The 22,636-nt window shown below is 37.8% G+C and overlaps 2 protein-coding genes and 1 pseudogene across 5 annotated transcripts; 2 read left to right on the forward strand and 1 right to left on the reverse strand.

Annotated features, from left to right (window-relative positions):
* Positions 1 to 4,455: 4,455 nt before the first annotated feature.
* LOC308699603 (dynein axonemal intermediate chain 4-like) lies at positions 4,456 to 10,248 on the reverse strand (annotated as a pseudogene). The gene is made up of 11 exons: positions 10,235 to 10,248; positions 8,064 to 8,217; positions 7,761 to 7,945; positions 7,550 to 7,641; positions 7,252 to 7,396; positions 6,915 to 7,059; positions 6,620 to 6,802; positions 6,046 to 6,231; positions 5,786 to 5,919; positions 5,590 to 5,693; positions 4,456 to 4,789 (listed from the first exon to the last, which is right to left on the reverse strand). The product of its transcript is annotated as a dynein axonemal intermediate chain 4-like (transcript).
* Positions 10,249 to 10,372: 124 nt separating this feature from the next.
* pars2 (prolyl-tRNA synthetase 2, mitochondrial) lies at positions 10,373 to 14,977 on the forward strand. Of its 3 annotated transcripts, none has more exons than XR_014031283.1 (4): positions 10,397 to 10,569; positions 11,188 to 11,773; positions 12,126 to 13,125; positions 13,506 to 13,893. XR_014031283.1 is itself a non-coding variant. In XM_081381717.1 (4 exons), the coding sequence occupies exons 2-4, from the start codon at positions 11,213 to 11,215 to the stop codon at positions 14,692 to 14,694; spliced, it is 1,377 nt and encodes a 458-aa protein (XP_081237843.1). In that variant the 5' UTR covers positions 10,397 to 10,569; positions 11,188 to 11,212; the 3' UTR covers positions 14,695 to 14,977. The 3 variants fall into 3 exon arrangements, 2 of the variants coding, with proteins under 2 accessions (XP_081237842.1, XP_081237843.1); XM_081381717.1 differs by lacking the exon at positions 13,506 to 13,893 and adding an exon at positions 14,677 to 14,977 and having other exon boundaries at positions 12,126 to 12,923; XM_081381716.1 differs by lacking the exon at positions 13,506 to 13,893 and having other exon boundaries at positions 10,373 to 10,569; positions 12,126 to 13,237.
* On the forward strand, positions 14,681 to 22,015 carry ttc4 (tetratricopeptide repeat domain 4). Its single transcript, XM_081381718.1, has 10 exons — positions 14,681 to 15,016; positions 15,185 to 15,302; positions 15,410 to 15,571; positions 15,700 to 15,777; positions 15,946 to 16,070; positions 20,136 to 20,222; positions 20,323 to 20,570; positions 20,679 to 20,763; positions 20,915 to 20,997; positions 21,082 to 22,015. The coding sequence occupies exons 1-10, from the start codon at positions 14,906 to 14,908 to the stop codon at positions 21,182 to 21,184; spliced, it is 1,200 nt and encodes a 399-aa protein (XP_081237844.1). The 5' UTR covers positions 14,681 to 14,905; the 3' UTR covers positions 21,185 to 22,015.
* Positions 22,016 to 22,636: the final 621 nt, after the last annotated feature.

The raw sequence follows: 22,636 nt of genomic DNA on the forward strand, positions 1-22,636 counted from the left end.
GGCCTAGACCAGTCTATGGCCTAGACTGATCGTACGTGCGAAAGGGTTAAAAGAAGAAGAATGTATTTATGTAAATTCAAATATATTTATATATGAAATGTCAGATTTTTTTTGTATTTTTTTTTAGCCTACGTAATTTTTTGGCGGCACCCCTGACACAGTCAGGAGGCACCCCAGTGTGCCGCGGCACCCACTTTGAGAAAGGCTGGCTTAGACCTTGGAAATGGTATAACTGCTGTGATCTTAGTAACTGTAAGCGGGGCGGCCTACGAACTCCTGTGTGAGTCATGAAGCTGACTTCTGCTGATGAAACTGCAAACTATCTTCAGTAAAACTTTTCTTCTATTTTTTATAATTCTGACTCCGGGTCTTCTTTCAAACATCTGGTCCTTGGGTCCTAAACTGTAAACCCCTTACAGTAATGGTGGAGGATGCGGGCAATTGTTCTTGGTGACACCCCTGGCAAATCAGCAAACAAGGTAGAAAGATTTTATTATGTGGTAGAGCTGTCTGAATGGAAGAGATTGTGAAGGGGAACGGAAGAGCTTCATTCCGACGAGGAGAGTGAAGAGCTTCACTCCGATGAGGAGAGTGAAGATTAATTATACTAAGTTAAAAGTATAAGAAGTCGCTGATAGCATTGTTTAAAGTTAACAAGAGCAGACAGCGCATGCGAAGCGTGCTCTGGGGGGGCCCCGATGGGCATTGTTGGTGTAGCAACACCCCAGCAGGGTACGTCCCTGGATTGAAGGTCCAGGGCGCCGCAAACCTACTCCATCTCTTCCATCTCAGATAGGGGATCCCCGAATTTAGTGAATTAGGCAGTTAGGGATACTAACAAAATAGGGTTGTTTGCCAGGGATGCATCAGGAATGATCCCAAGAGCAGGGCCGGCGATTGCTATAGGCGAACTAGGCGGTTGCCTAGGGCGACAAATGTGTTGGGGGCGCGGACGCACTCTAGTGTCGCCCTATCTACTTCCCATATTAATCATAAAATTAGAACGAAACGCGAAATAAAACATGTTTATTAAACATGATCAAAGGGCGCCCCCTCAACCACACGTTTAATTACTTGTCAACCTGATTATTAGATATGAATTGATTTTTGTCGACCATTTCTGGATTGGCGGGGGGCGGGAGGGTTGCGTTACGTTACGTTACGTTAGGGAAGTGCTCAGCTGCTGGCGCGTTGATCGAAAATGAAGCGGTCTAAACCTCTGGTGCACAGGGACGAAAACGGAGAAAGGAAGAAGATAAAAAATAAAGCTCAGTATAGAGTAAGTCTTCTCATCTTAGCTATTAAGGTGTCCAATGAAATAAATTTACTTGTAGCCTACATCACCTAATATTGGACGTTTCATTGCTGTCACTAAGCTATAGTTTGCTAGCTATAGTTACTTTGAAGGTGAATAGAAATGGCAGAAACAACTGTTAATATTTTATTATTTGAGATAGAACTAAAATAACTTAAATATTTTAATTTTGTAGTGGTACATACGTTATCCATAATAGCACATTTGTTTGTAGAAGGTATAGTTAAACCAGTTTAATGGTCATAATTTGCTTAAATTAATCCAATTTGGTAAATATCCTTGAACATTCTTTGTAGAATTTGTGTATAAACAATTTACAGTTGATTCTTCAAGTCATAATTTGCTTGTTGAAGTGTTGGAGTGACTATTAGAGCATTTTTGTTTGTTCATCAATGAACATTCTTTGTAGCATTTTTGTATGTGCAATTTATTAGAGTGTATCATTTAAGTAATATTTTGCTTGTTGAAGTGTTGGAGTGACAGGTGAAACTCGAAAAATTAGAATATCGTGCAAAAGTTCATTTATTTCAATTATTCAACTTATAAGGTGAAACTAATATATTATATAGACTCATTACATGCAAAGTGAGATATTTCAAGACTTTGTTATGGCTTACAGCTTATGACATATCAATTCATATCAATTCTAATTTTCTGTGATTTTGAATTTGGGGTTTTCATAAGCTGTAAGCCATAATCATCAAAATTATAACAAATAAAGGCTTGACACTTATCAATTTTCTTATTTCTTATTTTCTTATAAAGAGTGTGGGGGGGGGGGGGCGCAAAAACTCAATCTTGCCTAGGGCAACCAAAGGGCTAGAGCCGGCCCTGCCCAAGAGAAAAATAAAAGTTGTGACCCAAATTGGCGTGGACCAGTATATGTAACTGTCATGTTGGAGTATACTTTGCAGTTTCATCATGCAGAAGCCAAGCTGTGTTGATCAAAGATCACCGCCTCCATTTCTGCTATAACTTCAGGTGAGTTTGAACTGTGATTAAGATATGGCAGACAAATTGAGTAACTTGATCAATAACCTGAACAGTCCTGAAACAAATAGTGAGACAGAAGAGAGCAAACGCTGTAAGCAGCTGTGCTCTGAAGCTCAGACTAAAAGTAGATGTGAAATTAATATGTAAATGGTATTCAGGGTTTTGATTCTGTTTTGAAATTTAAACAACAACTTGACTGGCTAAACAAATAAAGAAACTGAAAAATGTAAATTTTTAGCCTGGTATTGCTTACGATGATTACAATAAGCAAGTAAATGTAATTGTGGGTCGGGGATCATTTCCTTGGACAAATGTGATTCAAGTTAAACAGAAACATTGTGAAAACCCTTTAGAATATGTTGAGTGATTTTCTGTGCAGCTTATGAAAATTAATGTGCTGCCAATGATAATGATTAAGATTTTGATTTGGCTATTGTAATTGAATCTGGTGGACTGTCAAAAGAATACAGAGAACTGCTTATCAGTGGCTGTGTTTACATTCCTGATTGGGACACACTGCTTCAAGGGTGTGCAGTAAGTTGGAGCCGTTTGCAAGCTCAATGATCAAACTATAGGCAATGTGTGCTGCTGTTGTTGAGGCTGACACATGAACCCACCAGATGATAGAGAGTGTTAATTATGGTCAGCAGGGCAATTTTGCCGTAATTGTAAATGGCCACTCAGAAGGTGAGAAAAATGTGAAAGTAACAGAACTTTCTAGTATTAATGTGGGTTTGAAAGTATATCAGTGTTTAAATGACGATATCAAAAAAAATTTCTAAGAAAGAATAAGAGATAAAACTGAAACAAGGCCAAAAGACTTAAGGGAATCCTTTTGAAGGAAAGATCTATAATAATATTTTTCATAAGTGAAGTGATGAATACAGGTTGATGTAAAATTACAGATAATGACTAAAAATATGAGTTGCAAAATACATAAAAGTAATTAAAGAGATGATTGTGTGAAACACTTAGAAAAAGTTTAATTACATTGAGAGACTAGTCACATAAATGATTTACAATGATAACTTAAAAAAAAATGCATCACAAGCAGAGAGTGCTTTACTCCTCAAAGTTAGTGTGAATCCTAATGACAGATTGATAAACTGCTAGAAAAAACATTGAAGTAATTAGAACTTGACAACTAAAATTGAGATGAAATGTCATCAAATAAGCAGTATTACTGGATTAACAGTTGCTAAATGTAAAATGTGTAGAAAGACGTGGAGGTTGACCATGAAAGAACTAAGAGCTGATGTTTTGCTTTAAAAAGATAAGCGTGTGATTGGCTGAAACAGTTTGCTTATCTGAATCTGGTGTGTGCTGTGTCTGAAACGGCCAGCGCGACAGAGACACAATCTGAGTGGAAATTTATAAATGTCTAAATTCCCTGATGTAGGCAAAAGACAAATATAAAATAAGGTTGTTTGAAAACACATGTAAATTCTGGCAAACATATTAAGTTGGGCTAGAATCAAAAGAAAGTAAAATGAAACTATGGTAAAAGTAGATGAGAGTGCAGAGTACCAGTCCTGAATGCTTCAGAGTCTCTCTCTCATTTAATGTCAGTTAAAAGCTGTTATCTGAGCCTGTGTCATAAGTGATAATAAGCTAATAATTTATAGTGAAGCACAGTCATTCAGTTTAAAAACCAGACATGGAGATGTTAAAAGAAATCATGCTACAAGGCAGTTCAGATTTCATACATTTAAAGGGAAATTTGTAAATGTTTTAAAAGTAAAACTGAGTATAATCTCAGTACTGCGATTTTGCTGATTTGAAGATGTTTAATGAATTTTAGTGATTAAATACTGCTGTTATTAACCTGTCTCCCTGTGTTAACACTATTAGGCAGTCCGAATGGCTCTGGTGACTCTTGAATGTGCCTTCCCTAAGCTCCAGAAAACAACTGAGTCTGTTGAAGAAAACTGATTTTGTGATGGGAAAGAGCGGTTACCAGTGTGCACGAAGTGACTACTCAAAGACGGGTAAGAACCTTTGGCCAGAGGTCAACCTAAGGCAGGGGGTCACGCCGACACTGGCCATCTCCTGAAGGGAGGTGTTTTATGTGAGAAAGGTATTAGAGTTGAGCGGTGACTGTGAGGCCAGCAGCATCAGCAGAACATTGAGAGGGGAGATGAACTGTATAGGAGTTACAGCAGTCTGACCCAGAAAATGTGAGTTCCTCTATATACCACTTGCAAGAAACCGCATTCATTGTATGGCTTGTTTTTCATTATGACAAGTGTTTGCAACCATGCCAGGGGACAACACCCTGATGAAGATTATAGATAAAGAGCTGATGGGAATGGGCTTTCAAAAGTCAGCTGAGACCGTGAGGTGATTGTCATTATTTAGTTTGTCATGTCATGCCTCACATGTGTGCTACCTCCATCTGTGAGGTTCTTCAGCTTGTACACGGTGACCTTCCCTTCACTGTCCCCCACCAGAACACAGTCTGTCTCAGAGGTGAACAGCAGGCTTGTGCAAAATTCAGAATTTCAGAATTGGCCTCCATTCAATTCATGAATTGGAATTTGAATTGAATTTACTCCGCCCCCACAAGACATTGAATTGAATTGGAATTGGAATGACAGGAAGTGGAATTAAATTCATGGCAATTCAAAGAAATTCCACACAGTCACACAACAGAAAGAATGTGTTGAGTCTCGCATGCATTCAGTGTTAGGAAGGTTACTTTGTAAATGTTATTGCTTACTGTTATTAGTTACCCATTATAAATGTGGTTTGGATTACTTTATTTGGATAACTTTATCAAAGCAAAGCAATTCCGTTAATTATTTGTTCTGTGAATGGTAAATGGACTGCATTTATATAGCGCTTTCACAGACCTATGGCAACCAAAGCGCCATAGCCTCACATTCACCTATTCACCAACCAGCTTGTCTGGGGTTAGGTGTCTTGCTCATGGAAAACCTTGACACTTGGTCAAGTGGAACCGGGGATTGAACCACAGACCTTTCGGTTTGTAGACAACCTACATGAACCACTGAGCTACTGCAATCATATCTGACATATACTGTAAAGCTTCATTGTTAAACACTTCACTTAAAATATGTATATGAATTTCTTTGAATTTTTATTGAATTGCAATTCTGCTTCCTTTAATTCAAATTCGAATTGTAATTCTAGATCCTGTTTTTGACATCAATTCAAATTCAAGAATTTAATTGGAATTAAGGAGTCATTCTCAATTCAATTCTGAATTGTGCACAAGCCTGCTGGGTAAATCTGATATTCATCTCTGTCCTAAACTATGCGTGAATGTGCAGAATACCATGGGGTTCTTCAAAGACCAGCAGCACACAAGTCCAGATTTCTGATCTTTGAAATCAAGCTGTCCATATCCCACGGCAAGAAGATCCTGTAGGGAAACACACGTTGTTCAGTCAAGATTTTTAATATAAATAAATAAAATAATTTGTGGATGAAACATGTTGGTGAAATGGATAGTACTGGGTTTTTCTTGTTCCAGGTCATACTGGTGACATTTCGCCCCATGGTGAGTTCACACTCAAAGGCCCAAAGATGCTCAAGGAATGGACTCAGGGAGTTTTGAGACCCCATTGCCATCTGCACACAGTCTGGGTCTGTTCAACAAAGCAGTATACATATTCTAGCAAATGCCAAATGTTAATAAATTGATATTTAAAAACAAATGCATTAAAATACAACTGTTACATTTAACATGAGATTTTAGACACAAGATACATCACCCTCTATTACAGGCAGTTGTCTGTACGCAGCAAGCTTGGGCTGGAAGTTATTGGCCAGAATCACCCTTTCCATCACTGCTAGGTCCTGCTTGAATTTGTCTGACTGTAAGATCAGCTCATCATCTGGCTCTTCCTCCACCAGAAGCACACAGGCCATCTTTTCAAGTTGAGCGCTTGAGCCACTGACTACATTAAACGCAAGGATGAAAATTAATATATTTTTAACAATTTCTATAATGAAATGTGTTATCCTATCTATGCATGATTATATACACACAAGCTGAGAAACATTACTCAAAACTGAATGTTTCAGACATCCCAAGACTCCCGGAAGTTCCCGGAGTCTTCCGCATGTTGATCGCGGCTCCCTGATGCCCGCAAATTAGTTCAAATCTCCCGGAATCTAGAGCGAGCGAGCGAGCAAGAGCGCGCATGCGTAGCGCGCACGGCAGATAGAGGGAGCGAGAGACACTTGCGTGTGTGTGCTAGTGTGCGTGTGTACCTCACGATGCGCATGTAAGGACCCAGCCAATCAATTGTCCCCCCCCTATGTTTATTTATAAAAAATAATTACCTGTACTGCTGATGCTGACCATAGACATGCTCTGTTCAGGACCCTTAGGGTTCAGGTCACGCATGGAGGAGGAGGAGTCTGGGACATCAGCCTTATTTCCTTGATCAGACACCACTGTGTTTCCACTGACATCACTTTTATTGCTGAATGAATCATACATGTCCCAGATGGTGGACATGACAGCTGGATAGAGTGTTTGATGTAATAAAAAACAAACAAAAAAACATTTGAATCACAATGAAGTGCCTTTTATTTTAAGGGCAGATTATAAATGAACTTCGTATTGACATCATACCTTTGTCTACCATTGTTATGCTATCACATTGGACCTCCTTTGTCTTTGGTGCACCATTGAATGTTTGCATTGAGCGCTGCGCTCCACATATTTATCGTTGCACTGTCTGTTTTTGCACAGTTCTGTGTAAGCGTTGTTCCTTTCTCTTCAAAACGAAAGACGAAAAAATGGTAGTACCATGGAAAAAGTGACTGAGCGAGTCTAGCTACTCAGAATAAATGGTACGTAAATGAGAAATATAAATTTCAAATGAGTCAAATGTCATCAACTGGGTTAACTCAATCTTAAAATGGGATTTGAATATTACTTAGAAAAAAATATCATAAATGTGACTCACTTGACTGTCTCAGCATCCTCTGAATCTTCTGGCACGGACACTGAAGGAATGTCCAGTGGCCAGATAGTGTCTGTCTCAGTCAGGTGAATATCCACCATACTGTCCAATACGTCCTCCCTGACCTGCTCCTGCACCTCCTCTCTCTCTACGAGCCTGAACATCTATATGAAGCAAGCACAGCAAAATATAGTGGAATATCACAATGTTATATTGGAACATTAATTCATCAGATAATTAATGAACGACATGAGTTAAAGAGGGAACTTGGCTGATGAAAATATAAAATAAAAACAAAAACCTGAAAGACTGTTGGACAAGTCTTGTGTTTCATCAGTCACTGATTCCAATATCTGGCTTGTTCTGGATGCTGAAATGCTCCCAAAAAAAGACCTGACATGCCAGCAGAGATCACTCATTACCATAGCAACAACAAAAGTGATATTATATATTTCTTTGTGGTAGAGATGTAAGTGCTGCAAAGTAATATTTTTACATTTCTCCACAATTACCTTGTAAACGGTCCAGTAATGCTTGCGTTGGTGGTCTGGAAGGCTACGGAGGGAAAGTCTGTCATGGTAGTCCATGATGACGTGTCATGTGCAGGAAATATTTTTCCTTGTTTAGACTGTAAAACCCCAGGTTCTGGATTATATAATGGGCGAGGAGTAACGTACTGGCCATGTTCATCAAACACCTGGTGAAGTAAGTACAAAAATGAATAAGTTGTCTTTAGATATATTATAGTTATATATATATATATTTATATATATACATGGGGAGTTTATGCATAATCATAATAAAATGCCCAATACCTGAACAGTGTGTTTTGGTGTTTGGGCCGAGCTCTTGTCTAGAACTTTACTGCCACTGCCCGAACTGAAGCTTTTCCCGCTGAATGAATTGTTAATGGTTTTTGAAATGCTCTTATTCACACGAAATTCTCCGGATGATAGTGTTTTGGAAGACCTGGAAGAAAGAGAAAACCTGCTTTAGCCTATGAGGAGAAAATGTAAATATTCAAGCCAGCCAACATAATAAATATTAAAGAACTGAGAACATGTTGTTTAAAAATATTTTTGTTGTAGCATAGCACACCAAACCTTATAAATATATATATTATATAATTTATACTTATAAATTCATGTTGAAAACTCAAATTATCGTATGTACTGGTAACATGCTGACTAGCAGGTAAAACTAACGTTACAATTTATAATGAAGTGTTTGAGTCTCTCTTTGGGCGTTTGTAACGTATAAACTTACTTGGCGACTTTCTGAGCAGGTCTCTTCTGTTTGACTGTTGTGTCAGACACGTTTCACACTTTTAAAAACAAGAAATAAAACAGAAGCGGTTGGCTGGATTTCTTGAAGTTTGGCTATATTATTGTTTGAAATAACCATTGAAACAGACTCCTCCCAGCGAACACTTTTTGGTCACGTGACGTGTGATTCCTCCCATAGACATAATATACATAGACGCCCTATTGGCCGCTGGATCGTACGTCAACGGCGCCGCCATACTGCGGAGGGCAACTTTCCCATACTTCTCATAACGAGAATTGAGAAAAATGCCTATTTCTTGTGCTGCTTGGGGCTTTACAAATCGCCACACAATTGAAAACAGGTCTCAGGGAATTACCTTTCACAAGCAAAATTGAAAATTTGTTTCTGGTTGCATTTCATTTACTATTTTTATTTTCAGAGGAGAAAGGCCGCGAAATTTAAAAATACTACTGTTATTGTGTCACGAAATGTAGTTTTAAGAGTTTTTCAGTCGACAACGTAGTTGTTTAAAGCTCAAATCTGTGGTTTATTTATAATGAGAGCGCCTTTTTAAAAATGTTATCTGACGGTTTCGGAGTTGTGAGATCCAGCGATCACCGCTGGCGCTTAGCGCTCATGTACCCCGCCGAGAACAGCCTTGCCTCGGCTATAGTGCTTCTGAGTTCTGACGTTCGCCGCTGTCAGTCTAGAGAGAATAATTCGTCTTGTGTTTATCTAACGGGCGATCTTTGGTTTCATTAATCTATAATTTGTTCCTTGGCAGATTGTTTTGGCTGAGGGCAAAGTGAAGTTTCATAACTTTATATATTTAGGCTATTTAACTTTAACAGTGTAGCCTGCTGTATGTTTGACTGGATCGTTTACTTTATTTCTTGACTTGTATAGCTTCTTATACCTTTTAAAAACTGAAATTAAACAAAAAGAGACAGGGTTGCGTCATTTTATTTTATATAGCCTATGTAATAATATTTTAAAATGTATAAATTTACGTGATTTATTATTGTTATTATAATAATATACCACTTGCGATTATCAATCTATTATATATGCTGTTAAATTATTTTACTATTCATAGTAACTATTTAACTTATTATTTTTTATTGTCTATATTCTGTAATTGATATTTCATATTCTATTGCTATTATTATAGTATTATACATAAACTATATGCTATTATCAATATATTATCATTATTATATTAGTACTTATGATATTATAATTATACTTTTCATTACTATTTTATTTACTGTATACTGTTTGTTTATTTTATTGACTAAACTATTTACTGCCTACCTCTCACTTTATCTTATATTTACTATTTGCATTGCACTGTAGTTGTACCATATCATATGTATTACCATAAAGGATCCATCAGTTATCTTTGTTATTGCTAAAATCGGGTCAATGACAGAATATGCTTTTCCCACAATAAGAAAACTTTATTTAATTTAATGTGAAAATTAAATTATATCTCAGTATGGGGGTGTTCACAATTCTTATCCAAGAATGAAAAGCTAAATACATGACAAGCCTGAGCTTTGGCCATTCCTTATTAAAATAAATAAATAATTATAAGTCAAACTATCGAGAGTTTAAATTTCTACAGATGGAACTTTTTTGTACACCACATACAAACCACCGAAATCGGTTGATAAATGTAATTTTTTTTTGGTTTTTATACAGAAAAACCGCAGCTCACCTGTTAACTTGCATTTGATTACAGCGCAGTCTTGCCCTCCACAAAATGGCGGACGCGTTGACGTATCGCAGCAACGTTCCAAAGCGGCCAATAGGGCGTCTATGTATTTATTATGTCTATGATTCCTCCTACTAGTCCAACACAGTTTGCTTTTCGCCTTCCATTGCAGCAGGTGGCGCTGTGGCGCACCATTACGCTGTAAGACTTACAAGAAGAAAAAGGTCATAATTCTGTCATATGGAGATTTTTGTTTAATTTTTGTTTATGTTTACAATCATCAGTGTCCAATAAATGATCTCAGTTTGATCCGACTAGATTTTATAAGATAACTCGCGGTAAGTGTGACATTTTTTGTCGGGTTTTCTGTGGTACAATGTGCACGTTCACTTCTAACCAGTTACTGACAGCAGGACATCAATATCAGATTGTGAAGCTGGTTGTTTGAATTGAGTTGTTTGCTGGCAGATTCGCTTGAAATGTACAGAGACAGTGCTTATATTTACATGTTAAACTACTCGATGTCGTGTAGATCTCACCAATGAATAAAACTGAAAACATATCAACAATAATATTGTCTATTAACGTTACATCCTCAGAGACCCACAGTAAAACAGTTGGTCAAAGTATACATTATGTTACACTCTGAAACCTGTCATAGCAACACATTTGGTTGGAAAATATGTATAATTTCTGCAAGCATGCCAAAACCACTTAAACACTATTTTGTAATAATTACAAAAAGGAAAACAAAATATGTGTGTTTGAGTGCACTACATTTTTTATGAATCAGTAAAGCATATTTTTTTAACTAAGTCTCTGAAACTTCATAGAGTGTAAAAGAACTACACATTCCCTTTCCCCTAGAGGTTTTTTGCAGCGTTCTGATGGTACATATTCTGTGTGGAATAATCAATTGCCCACTGTCAACAATACTTTTGTTCTTTCATTAAAAGTCTCTCAGATTTCGGGTTGTCAAAAATGGAGGTGTTCATGCATCACTGTCATCACAAGCTCCCGAGTCTTCTGTCCAGGACTCTCTTCAAAGCATCAAAGAAAAGCTACATCTACTGTACCATCCACACTTCTCCTTCAGTCTCTGCCGTTTCCAAACAAGTCATTCCACCAGCGCTTGTGTCTCGCCTCTTCCTGCCGTCCAACCTCCGGGAAGGTCAGGAGGGCGGAGACTTGACATGCCGTAGCCAGAGACTGATGCTGCAGACAGGACTTATCCATCCCTCCAACCCTGGCTGCTTCTATTACTTACCAGTCGCTCTGAGGTCCATGGAGAAGCTGGTTCGTCTCATCGATGAGGAGATGTGGGCAATCGGTGGGCAGAAAGTTGACATGCCAGCACTGTGCAGTGCAGAACTTTGGAAGAAGAGTGGCCGCTGGGAGCTAATGGGGAAAGAGATGTTCAGGCTACTGGATCGGCACAATGCGGAATACTGCCTCGGGCCGACTCATGAAGAAGCAGTCACAGAGCTTTTTGCTTCCCAGACCATGATCTCCTACAAGAAGCTGCCACTTCTGCTGTACCAGGTATTAAAAGAATAGTTCACCAAAAAAATTCAATTCTGTCTCATTTACTCACCCTCATGTCATTCCAAACCCAGACCTTGGTTAATCTTTGAAATTCAAATCGAGACATTTTTAATGAAACCTGAGAGGTTTCTGTCCCTCCATTGAAAGTCCAGTAACTAAAGATATGCGACTGCTTTACATTGCATTTACATGTAAACATAAACAATAAATAAAGCCCTTCACACATATATGGTAAACGCTGAAGCTTAAACGTGCATGTGTGATGCACGAGAACAAATGAGGTTCCTTTGTAAAAGTGCTACTATTTTCAGATATGTATAGCAGTAGATAACATGCTTGTGTCTTGCAGGTAACACGCAAGTTCCGTGATGAACAGAAGCCGAAATTTGGGCTCTTACGTGGCCGGGAATTCTACATGAAAGACATGTATTCATTTGACATGAATGAAGAGGCGGCTCTTCATACGTACCACTCTGTGTGTCAAGCTTATGGACGGATATTTGACCGACTGGGCTTGAAGTGGGTGCAGGTACAGGCTGCCACCGGCAACATAGGAGGCACGCTTTCCCATGAGTTTCAGCTTCCAGCAGACATCGGCGAAGACCAGTTACTTGTTTGTGGGAACTGTGGCTTCTCTGCAAACATCGAGACCATAGACCCAGGGCAGACTGAGTGTTCACTGTGTCAAACAGGCACACTGACTGAATCCAAAGGCATTGAAGTGGGGCACACTTTTTACCTCGGCAAGAAATATTCACAGGCGTTTAAGGCCCTGTTTGTTAATGCATCCAATGTGCCTGCAGTTGCAGAGATGGGCTGTTTTGGGCTTGGTGTCACTCGAATACTTGCCGCTTCTATAGAGGTGATGTCATCTGAGGATGCTATTCACTGGCCAGGGTTGATCGCTCCTTATCAAGTGTGTGTCCTGCCACCTAAAAAGGGCAGTAAAGCACATGAAGTCACATCCATGGCTGATGAACTGGCTCAAAGCTTGGGAAACAGTCTACCCAACTTGAGAGGAGAGGTGGTACTGGATGACAGGATTCAGATGACCATTGGTAAACGACTGAAGGATGCTAAAATTCTCGGGTATCCATATGTGGTGGTGATAGGGCAGAAAGCTCTAGAGGATCTGCCCTTATTTGAGGTGATTCATCAGCAGAGTGGAGAGACCATGTTTCTTAGTAAAGAAGGGCTAGTGGATCTTTTAAGTAGAGTTGAAACAATCTAATCTAACAATGGTTTATAGATGTATTTATTTTTTTGCTTGTTTACATTTTACTGGCTAAGTGATGGTCAAGAGAGTTCAAACATTGCTTGTGTCAGTAATGTGTGACGTGAAAATGCCTGTGATTTGATAACAAGGACATTTTGGTAATAAAACTGGTCTGTTTGTAATATTTTTGTCATTTTGGTCTTGATATTATAGGGCCACCAAGATTAAAGTATAGTTTAATCTAGTGTCATATTGTCATAACCCTCTGGGCCTCTACAGTTGGAGCTGACCGAAACATTTTATATTTTGAAATTGTAATATAATAGGATGACACTTGGTGACTTTTGTCGCGTTAGCTATGTGAACACCAGAAAAATCATGGACGTGATTCGGATATGTCAAAGGGTTGGGAAAAAAAATGACAGTTACACTTTATTTTAAGGTGTTACTGTTACAGTGTAATTATATATGTAAGTACTGAGTAATAATAATTAAAACATATACTTACTGTAGGGTTAGGGTAGGATTAGGTTTTGTTTTAGGATTAATTCCATGTAATTATGCATAATTTACTCTTATTACTATGGTAAGTACATGTATGTAACAAGGACACTGTAAAACAAAGTGTAAATCACACTTGGCTCCTTCGCGGTCAAAAATGACCGACATAGGAAATTAATGGAAAAATGCGAAAAAAATTAAAAAAAACTCAGAGAATCTTTTGGTGGTACAAACTACAAATCAGCCATGATGCAAAAAAAAAAAAAAAACAGCAATTAAGGGGTTAATCTCCAAAACAATTTGAGTGCAAAATAGACATCCACTTACACACACATAGAGAGAAATGAACTGGTAAGACTGTATCAAAGCAGATTTTGAGAATACGTGAAATAAAATCTATAAATACAAAAGAGACTCTCATTCTCTTTCTTACACACACATACAAATAACCTCCAGGCCAATCACTGTATTTGTTTATAAAACATAAATTATAGGGAATCCAAAAGCCTCTATATAGTATTTATATAGGGAGCTTTAGGTGGTTACACGTTTTGGTTTTTAACGCCCCCAGATGGCACTGTTCTCAGAAAATATTAATAAATTGTAAAGGCCTTCCCTCTCTTTTAATCTGAAATATTGCATTTCATTTATTGAAAAATCATTTTAAAAATATATATTAATTTTCTGAGAAAAATAGATTATAAAGTTTTAATAAATATTGCTTATTAGCATCATAAAATCCCCTCACAATTCTAAATAATAATAAAAAAAATTATTAAACACAAATATATTACACTGATTTTCCTGAAAAAAAATACTTTTTCAAGACTTCCGTCTCTTTTGACCGCAAAGGAGCCAAGTGGGGAAGAAAACAATCCTCAAATGATTCCTATTATTAGGTAATTTCTGATATTTACATTATTTTTGTAGTTTTCATTTCATTACAGTATGTGGGAGAGTTTTGTCATTTTAAATCGCATACAAACGGAATCCGGACATGTTTATCTGGTAAAGAGACCGATTTTCCCTTCCTTTTCCGTAATGATGCGACATTAAAATATATTTTTAATTAAATATTTGATACAATATGATCAACGTATAACTTTATATTTGTATTTACTCTCTTTATTACAAATATTTTTGATATTTTGTTTATTTTTTATACACCTTTCCCCCCCTCCAGGCCCGCTGGTGGCGGTAATGCGGTAATGTGTCAAGCAGCAGAGCACAGGAACAGCTGCTAGCCGAGGCCATGTGGATCTTTGCTGCAGTTTATTCTCAGTTTTATCGCATTTTGGAGGTTTTATTTATAGCTCTTCATAGCGGCTACACTTTGAACACAGTAACGTATTTAGATACATCCATTACACAGTAAGTATATATATTACATAATTAATTTAAAGAGATAAACGATGGCTGCCCCAGCGCAAGGCGAAGACAGCGACGATGGCATGGATGAGTTTATGGAGAAGTTTAAAGCACAGAAATACAAAAATGCGTTTAATGAAAGCAACTGGGAGGAGGTAAGGAAGAACTGTCACGTTATTAAAAAAAAAAAACACTGCCAACTGTATGTCACTTCTGGTGGACGCAAACAGATTACTGGAGATCAATCAGTGTGCTGTAACATTGCATTTGGCTGAAGCAGCTCGTTATTACATATGAATAAATACGTGTTTTATATCTTGTAGGAGTTTAATAAGGTGCCCATGTTCATGAAGACAGCTCCGGAAATCATAGACCCCGAGAAAAACCCCGATCTCGCCTGCATTCAGTCTATAATCCATGATGATGACAGAACACCTGAAGGTGTGCGGCTCTTTATTTTGCTTTGGTTATGACTCTTTATGTAAGCAACGTACCTCCTATAAATGGCAATTGAATACATTTTAATTGAACTTTTTCTTTTTCCTCAGAGCAAGCCAGAGGTTTGAAGGATGAAGGGAATGATTACTTTAAGGAGAAGAATTATAAGAAATCTGTAGTGTCTTACACAGAAGGATTGAAAAAGAACTGTATGGATCTTGAACTCAATGCAATTCTATACACCAACCGTGCAGCTGCACATTTCTATTTAGGTACGTTCAGTATTCCTTCAACCAAACACAATGAGGTCCATGTTAAAGTTAGTCTGCCTTGTAGCCTAAATGTGCCTGAATAATTTAGTTTTTCCCCTTTAATTTATACAATAAACTATTTCCTCCAGGAAATATGCGGTCAGCTTTGAATGATGCCACAGCTGCAAAGAAACTCAAGCCAGACCACAGTAAAGCCATAATAAGAGGTAAGTTGTGTCTGTAGATCTTTATTTCACAAACCAAAATAAACGTAAAAAAAAAAAAAAACACACACACACACAAAGCAAACCAAAAACTAAACTTTTAAAATTGCATTATTTTGTGTACAAAAAAATATAATATGTATATTTGTGTAATTTTATGTATGAATTTAGGAGCCCAGTGCTCAATGGAGCTGCGTAATTACGTTGGAGTATTGCAGTGGTGTGATGAAGGTCTCAAGCTGCTTCCCACCGACAAGAAACTACTGGAGCTGAGAGCCACAGCAGATAAACTGAAGGTAGAAATGCCTGACACGACAGGAAGATAATATTTATGGTGACCCATTCTGGATTTAGAGCATTTGGTTTAAGGATTTACATATCAAATTTAGTGTGATGTGTAATTCATATTTTTCTATGAAATTGTTGATGTCAGAATTTTTTATGCATGTTATTATGAGTGATGATGGCAAATAATTAGTTGATTAAAGGGGGGGTGAATTACTGTTTCATGCATACTGAGTTTTTTACACTGTTAAAGAGTTGGATTCCCATGCTAAACATGGTCAAAGTTTCAAAAGTTAAGTTGTACGTTTGAAGGAGTATTTTTGTTCCAAAAATTGTCCTTCCGGTTTGTCACAAGTTTCGGAAAGTTTTTTTCGAGTATGGCTCTGTCTTACGTAAGATAGAGCGGAATTTCCTTATATGGGTCCTAAGGGCACTTCTCCGGTAAGATCGCGGGCGCGCGCACTCGTAAAACAGAGCAAGAGAGTGAAAGCAGTTCGCCATCAAAGCGCCCTGCCCGGCTTTTGGGAAGTCAATGTCACCAAAGAAGTGTGTTTTTGGTTGCCAGGGCAAGACAACCCTGCACAGATTCCCAAAGAACCCGGCGTTAAGGCACCCGTGGATGGAGTTTGTTTTCCTGAGCATAAACGTTGTGTAAGACTGTTGTTCCCTGCATTTCGACGATGATTGTTTTATAAACAAAGCCCAGATCGTCTAATGCTTAAGGATCGAGCAGGATCGAGCAGTCACAATGATAAAGGTTCGCGGTCGTGCGTTGGAACGGTGAGTAAAACTGTTGAACAAATGTCTCTGTGTGTTGTTAGCTCGGCGCGTTAGCACAGCTTTAGCTTCGCCCACACGGCCCGCCCCCAGCCGCTCGTTTTTTTCCGGAAAGACTCGGTACAGCCAATCTTTCAATTAAAAATATAATAAAACAAAAGACTTTTTGGAGATATGAAGGATGCAATATTACTCTATAGGTACTCAAGATTAACAGGAGATTGAGTGAAAATGAGCATTTCACCCCCCCCCTGTAATGTTTGATAAAAATATAAATATAGTAATATTAAAGGTGCTGTATGTAAGTTTTTGACGCTGCTTAAAGGGGTCATATAATGTCATTTTTGTACAAGCTAATATGATATTTTAGGGTCTAAATTAAAAGTTTGTAATATACTTTAATTAAAAATTCTCATTAGTATTGTAAGAAAACACTAATTTTACCTGGTCAAAAACAGCTCTGTTTTCAGCACGCCGTTTCAGTGCATGTGTCTTTAAATGATAATGAGCTTTGCTCACCCCGCCCCTCTGTTCTGCGCGTACACCGTTTGTAACACAATATCCATAACGCCTTGTTTATTATAAACATGGGATTATGAATTATATTGAGAACGTCATACATAAAAAACATGCCGTGTACCTGAGTGTAAAAATAGCCGCATTCATCGTGAAGCGTGCAATCGATTTGCAAAGATTAATATAAAGCTTAATAAAACGTTACACTCACTCACTTCTTCTTCTGGAGGTGCAGCAGGAACACGAATAGTTGGTACTGATCCTTTTTTCAGGAGCAGCTTCTTATCAAAGCCAGCTTTATACTGACCCTCGTTTGTAAAGCAGCCTGGTGAAATGATTCGCGTAAACATGAAAGCATTGACGTTGATCGCGGGGAATTCCCTTCGAAAACAAACTCAGCCACTGCGTCTTTAGCGGTTCGGATTTAGGAACATCAAAATGACTGCTGTGTTCGTTATTACACCCAAGAACACCACAATCGCTTAGACGCCATTCTACTCAGTGCTCCAGCTATCAGCAATGAACGTGCCGGTTGGCACGGGCTATGATTCACAGCTCGCTCACTAGGGCGCGAGGGCGGGTCTGTGTTGTAACGCTGCTGTCAATCAACCATTGTGGGAGGGGCGTCGATTTTGTGACGTCACAAAATCGAACAGCTTGATTCAGGAGAGGGGGAAACATATTAGAAGATTTAAAAAAAAAAAAACACTGGATGGATTTTTATCATTTTATGATGGTTGTGTACAGGCACTGCCAACACACATTTCAGTACAATCAACTTGTAAAAGTGCATGTACCATTATATGACCCCTTTAAGCATAAAATTACCATTATATGTTATTAGCAGATATTTAGGAAACATGCTGAGTTCACATACTTGTTTCTCTGAAAAAGAAATGCTACAAAGAGTTATTTTACTTTGAAATGTTCGTTCTGTGTCGGAATGTCTGTTTTTGTTTTGGTCTGTGATATCCCAAGTTGCCAATTTATCCAATAGTATTTCGCCACCCCAGGTTGCCAGTTAGTGGAAAACGCAGCATTTTGCAGCCATGGAAGCTAGCAAACAAACTGAGTCAGAGATCACAGATTCTACCTTACCTAAAAAGCCTCCGCACCAATCTTAAAGGGGTGGTTGATTATGATTTCACTTTTCTAACTTTAGTTTGTGTGTAATGTTGCTGTTTGAGCATAAACAACATCTGGGTTAGTGACATCACAAACCCTAAAATTTACATAAACAACCATGCCACCAGGAGCTTCATAAATTCATAAATTTATCAACTAACCATTCAGAAATATCCTGTTGCATTCTACATGTCACTTCTTCTCGTGTCTCTCCATCATTGTCTGACTCCGGTTTGAACATAAAAGGCTAAACGTTTTTGAAAGTCCGTAACTTTTTTTATGTTCAAAATTAACAAGAAACATATAATGAACGAGTACACCATGAATCCATTTTCCAAACCGTGTTTTTTTTCTTAACAAGTGTTTATATTCTGACTGTTTTAGACCTGTCGGGTCGGCACCGCTGCGGAGTAGCCTAGTACCTACGTAACTCGTCATCTATCTATAAATTACAGGAACGTCTGTCTGTCTGTATGTCTGTGTGTCTGTCTGTTAACCACATATCTCTCGAACCGTTAGTCTGATGGATTTCAAACTTGACAGGTGTCTCGCTACGCGCACGAGTAAGTGCAGTGCCAAGCTTGACGTTGTTTGGATCAGAAATGCTAAAGATATCGGTAAATATATCATTTTTAAAAGGTTTTGGTTTAAAAATAAACATTCTAACACTAGAGAGTTGTATCGGTCAAAGAAGCCCCAAGAAGGTTGTGGTTTAAAAATAAACATTCTGACAATCTGTCAGCTACACTGTTTACTTCTGAATATTATAGTTTGGTTCCAAAATGTGATAAATCCATTTTGATTAATTTGAGTAAAAATGTGTTTTCTTTACCAAGAAACCAACAATTACTAAAAACACACACAAAAACTGATTTTGCACGGGCACTTTGCACTGCTCCCTGAATCGACATGCTTATTCATTTGTGGATGTTAACTGAATCCATATGTTAGCTATGCTGTTTACTTCTGAATATTATATTTCATTCTGGTGCGCTTAACGTTATCACTACTGTGTAATAGTAGCCTAGGCTTTTCACCAACTAAACATATCCTATTCAATGCGTTCACAGTCTCTTTCACGGGCATCATTTGTAGTTGCCTTTTCACAAACTGTTTGCTCAAGCATAGCGTTTTCTCGGAGTTCACGTTGTGCTTTCTACCATGCACAAATAAAAATGTCACTGAACTTTTGCTGTGTAATTGTAACAATGAGCATTCAATCACACCAAACCAACAATTACTAAAAACACACTCAAAAACTGTTTTTGCACGGGCATTTTGCACTAGTAGACATAAACAGAGAGAAGTAGCTCCAGTTACATTGTTCTTCCACAATACCCATGCAGTTCTGTTTATTAACCGCTAGAGCACCAAAAGTTACTGACTGCAGCTTTAAAGCATCAAATGTGATTTTGATCACTACTGTAGTGAACACTGTATCAGTGTTTATATTCAAAAGTTTTATCAAACTTTTATCCCAGTACTTCTATGATAGTTTGAATTATTGTAACAGAAATAACCATACAGTGTGGTTGAAAAGACTGTTTGTGAAGCTGTTTCATACCTATATGACATTGACAACTGCTCTCTCTAGGTCAGTGGTTGCGCCACATTAATCATGCAGCTCTTATATAAATGTTTTTTTTTTTTTTTTGTAGAGAGAAGCTGACAAAGATGCCAGAAAGGCAAAGGTTAAAGCAAAAAAGGAGCAGAATGAGAAGAAAGCATTGTTGGCTGCCATTAAGGTACTGCAACTGAAGATATTAAGTTTTGTCCTACAAAAAAAAAAAAAATCTTAAACTGAATTATGAAAAGGTGAAATATTCAATGACAGTTTTTACTTAGGAGCGTGGCATCAAACTTCTGAAGACCGAGCTGTCTCGACACAGGGGTTCGGACAGTGAGGATGATGATGGCCATGGAGGAGCATCTAGAGCTCTGGCTGAGCTGGAGCTTGATGGAATAGGCCCTCAGGAGGCCACAGGAGCTCGTGTTTTTATGGATGAGCAGGGAGTCCTCCACTGGCCAGTGCTGTTCCTCTACCCTGAACACAGCCAGACAGACTTCATATCTGCCTTCTGCGAGAACTCCAGGTTTGTTACAAACTCAAAAAGACATTACATTTGTATCCTTGCTGAGAATGGGTGGGATGGACAGGGAAATTGTTTATTCTTTAAATATATTTGATTTTTGTATTTCAGCTTCATGGACCATTTGGCAGTTATGTTTGGTGAAGAGCTTCCTCCTTGGGATACAGAAAGAAAATATCAGCCGCAAAATCTACAGGTCTGTACAAAAGGTTCTTTAAACACCACTTTTTGATCCATCATTGTTCTCTTTTGCTTGAGAAATGTCAATTAGAAGCAGTGCCACAAAGATTTGTTTTTGAACTTTGATCATATCCATCTGTAACCTCACAATCATGTTTTTGTTTCAGCTTTTCTTTGAGGATCCTGAAAAAGGACATCTTTATCAAGTTGATCTTGAAAAGTCACTTCTTAACGTTCTTCAGCACCAAAGGTATTTCAGAGGAATTTCTTCTAAGTAGTTTTATCACTTCTTGAATTGGTCTTTGATGTTTTTTTTCTGTTTTGTTCTTTCCAGGTGCTTTTTGAAGGCAGGATCGCCTAGTTTCATTGTGTTGGTTTCAGGCTCTCTGTTTTCTAAGCAGTTTTTATCAGGAAAAAAGGTCAAGAGATCAAAATGATTGAAATGTTCTGTTTGGACCTTGAAAGACTTTAAACATGGCCTTGGTCATAAATCTCAACCTCCTGCTACTAAGGACATTTCTGCTCACCCCACCCCTTTAGAAAACTCTGGAGATGGAGGCAAAATGTTAAAAAGTGGATTTCCTTTACAGTGATGGCAATGATTCACTCTAAAAGCAATAAAAGCATTTTGAATGGTATGGTATTAGACTGTTGAATAAGATTAAGAAGACTCAGTTATTTCAGATTTTTCTTTACATCATAATCAGTTTTTAATACAGATAGAAAACATGACAATGCAGATCATTTTTATATATTTCAGTATTTAACTCCACATTTTTAATATTGAACATAAAAAAGAAACATAAAAGAAGCTGTTAAACGTATAGCCACCCAAAAGTGAAAATTCTGTACTCATTTACCCTCCAAACAGGACTTTCTTTCTTCTGTGGAATACACATATTTTGATGAAAGTTAGGCACCCATTGACTTTCATTGAAAAACACTGAGACATTTCTCTTTCATTAGAAAGAAAATCATACAGTTTTAGAACGTCATAAGGGGTGAGTAAATGATGACGGAACTTTTATTTACTGTGTAGTATTGCTTTAAAACAGTTTCTGGGATGATAAAATAAATGAGAACCGAAGATGTTGGAGCCTTTTAGACAACATTATCATTAACTCATTTAGTTTCTACTATATAATGCAAACCTCATTTACTGAGGATAAAAATGAATTTGTGATGAAATTGAGCTGCCATACAGTTCCATTAAACCAGTTGTCATATACAATCCCTGGCATAAAATTATGGAGGATTGGAGGATGTTCAATAAAAAAAAATATAAATGATGCAGGGGGGTTTTCCAGGTCACGTAGAGGAAAACTGTGTGGAATCACTCAATGTTGTGGAAAGTATGGAATTATCAACACTACTTAGTAGTTCCCACTACTTTTCTTACGCAGGTATTTCAAGCTATCGGTTCTAATTTGTTGTCTATCATCAACAAATGTCTTCACACGGGGACCGTTCCCAACTGTCTCAAACATGCTTCGGTTTGGATTCTACACTTCTGGGTAACTTCCGCCCATGCAATTTCAAATTTACCCTTTATCTAGAAAATTTTAGAAAAAGTGGTTTTGAGTCAACTCCAGTCTTTTTTGAATGATAACAATATCCATGAGAAATTTCAGTCTGGTTTTAAAAATCGCCATAGCACAGAATCGTCTCTCTTAAGAGTCATGAATGATATAATGCTTACCACCGATACCGGGCAATCTGTGGCTTTGGTCTTGATAGATCTTAGCTCTGCATTTGACCTGGTCGATCACAACATTCTCATTTCTCATCTTGAAGGGTGTATGGGCTTTCGGGGTACAGTGCTAAAATGGTTCCGTTCATATTTAACTAATAGGAGTTACTCAGTCTGCATTGGGCAACAGTCTTCGTCT

Source organism: Scardinius erythrophthalmus (assembly GCF_964197995.2).
Source record: "Scardinius erythrophthalmus genome assembly, chromosome: 12".
NCBI lineage: Eukaryota > Metazoa > Chordata > Actinopteri > Cypriniformes > Leuciscidae > Scardinius > Scardinius erythrophthalmus.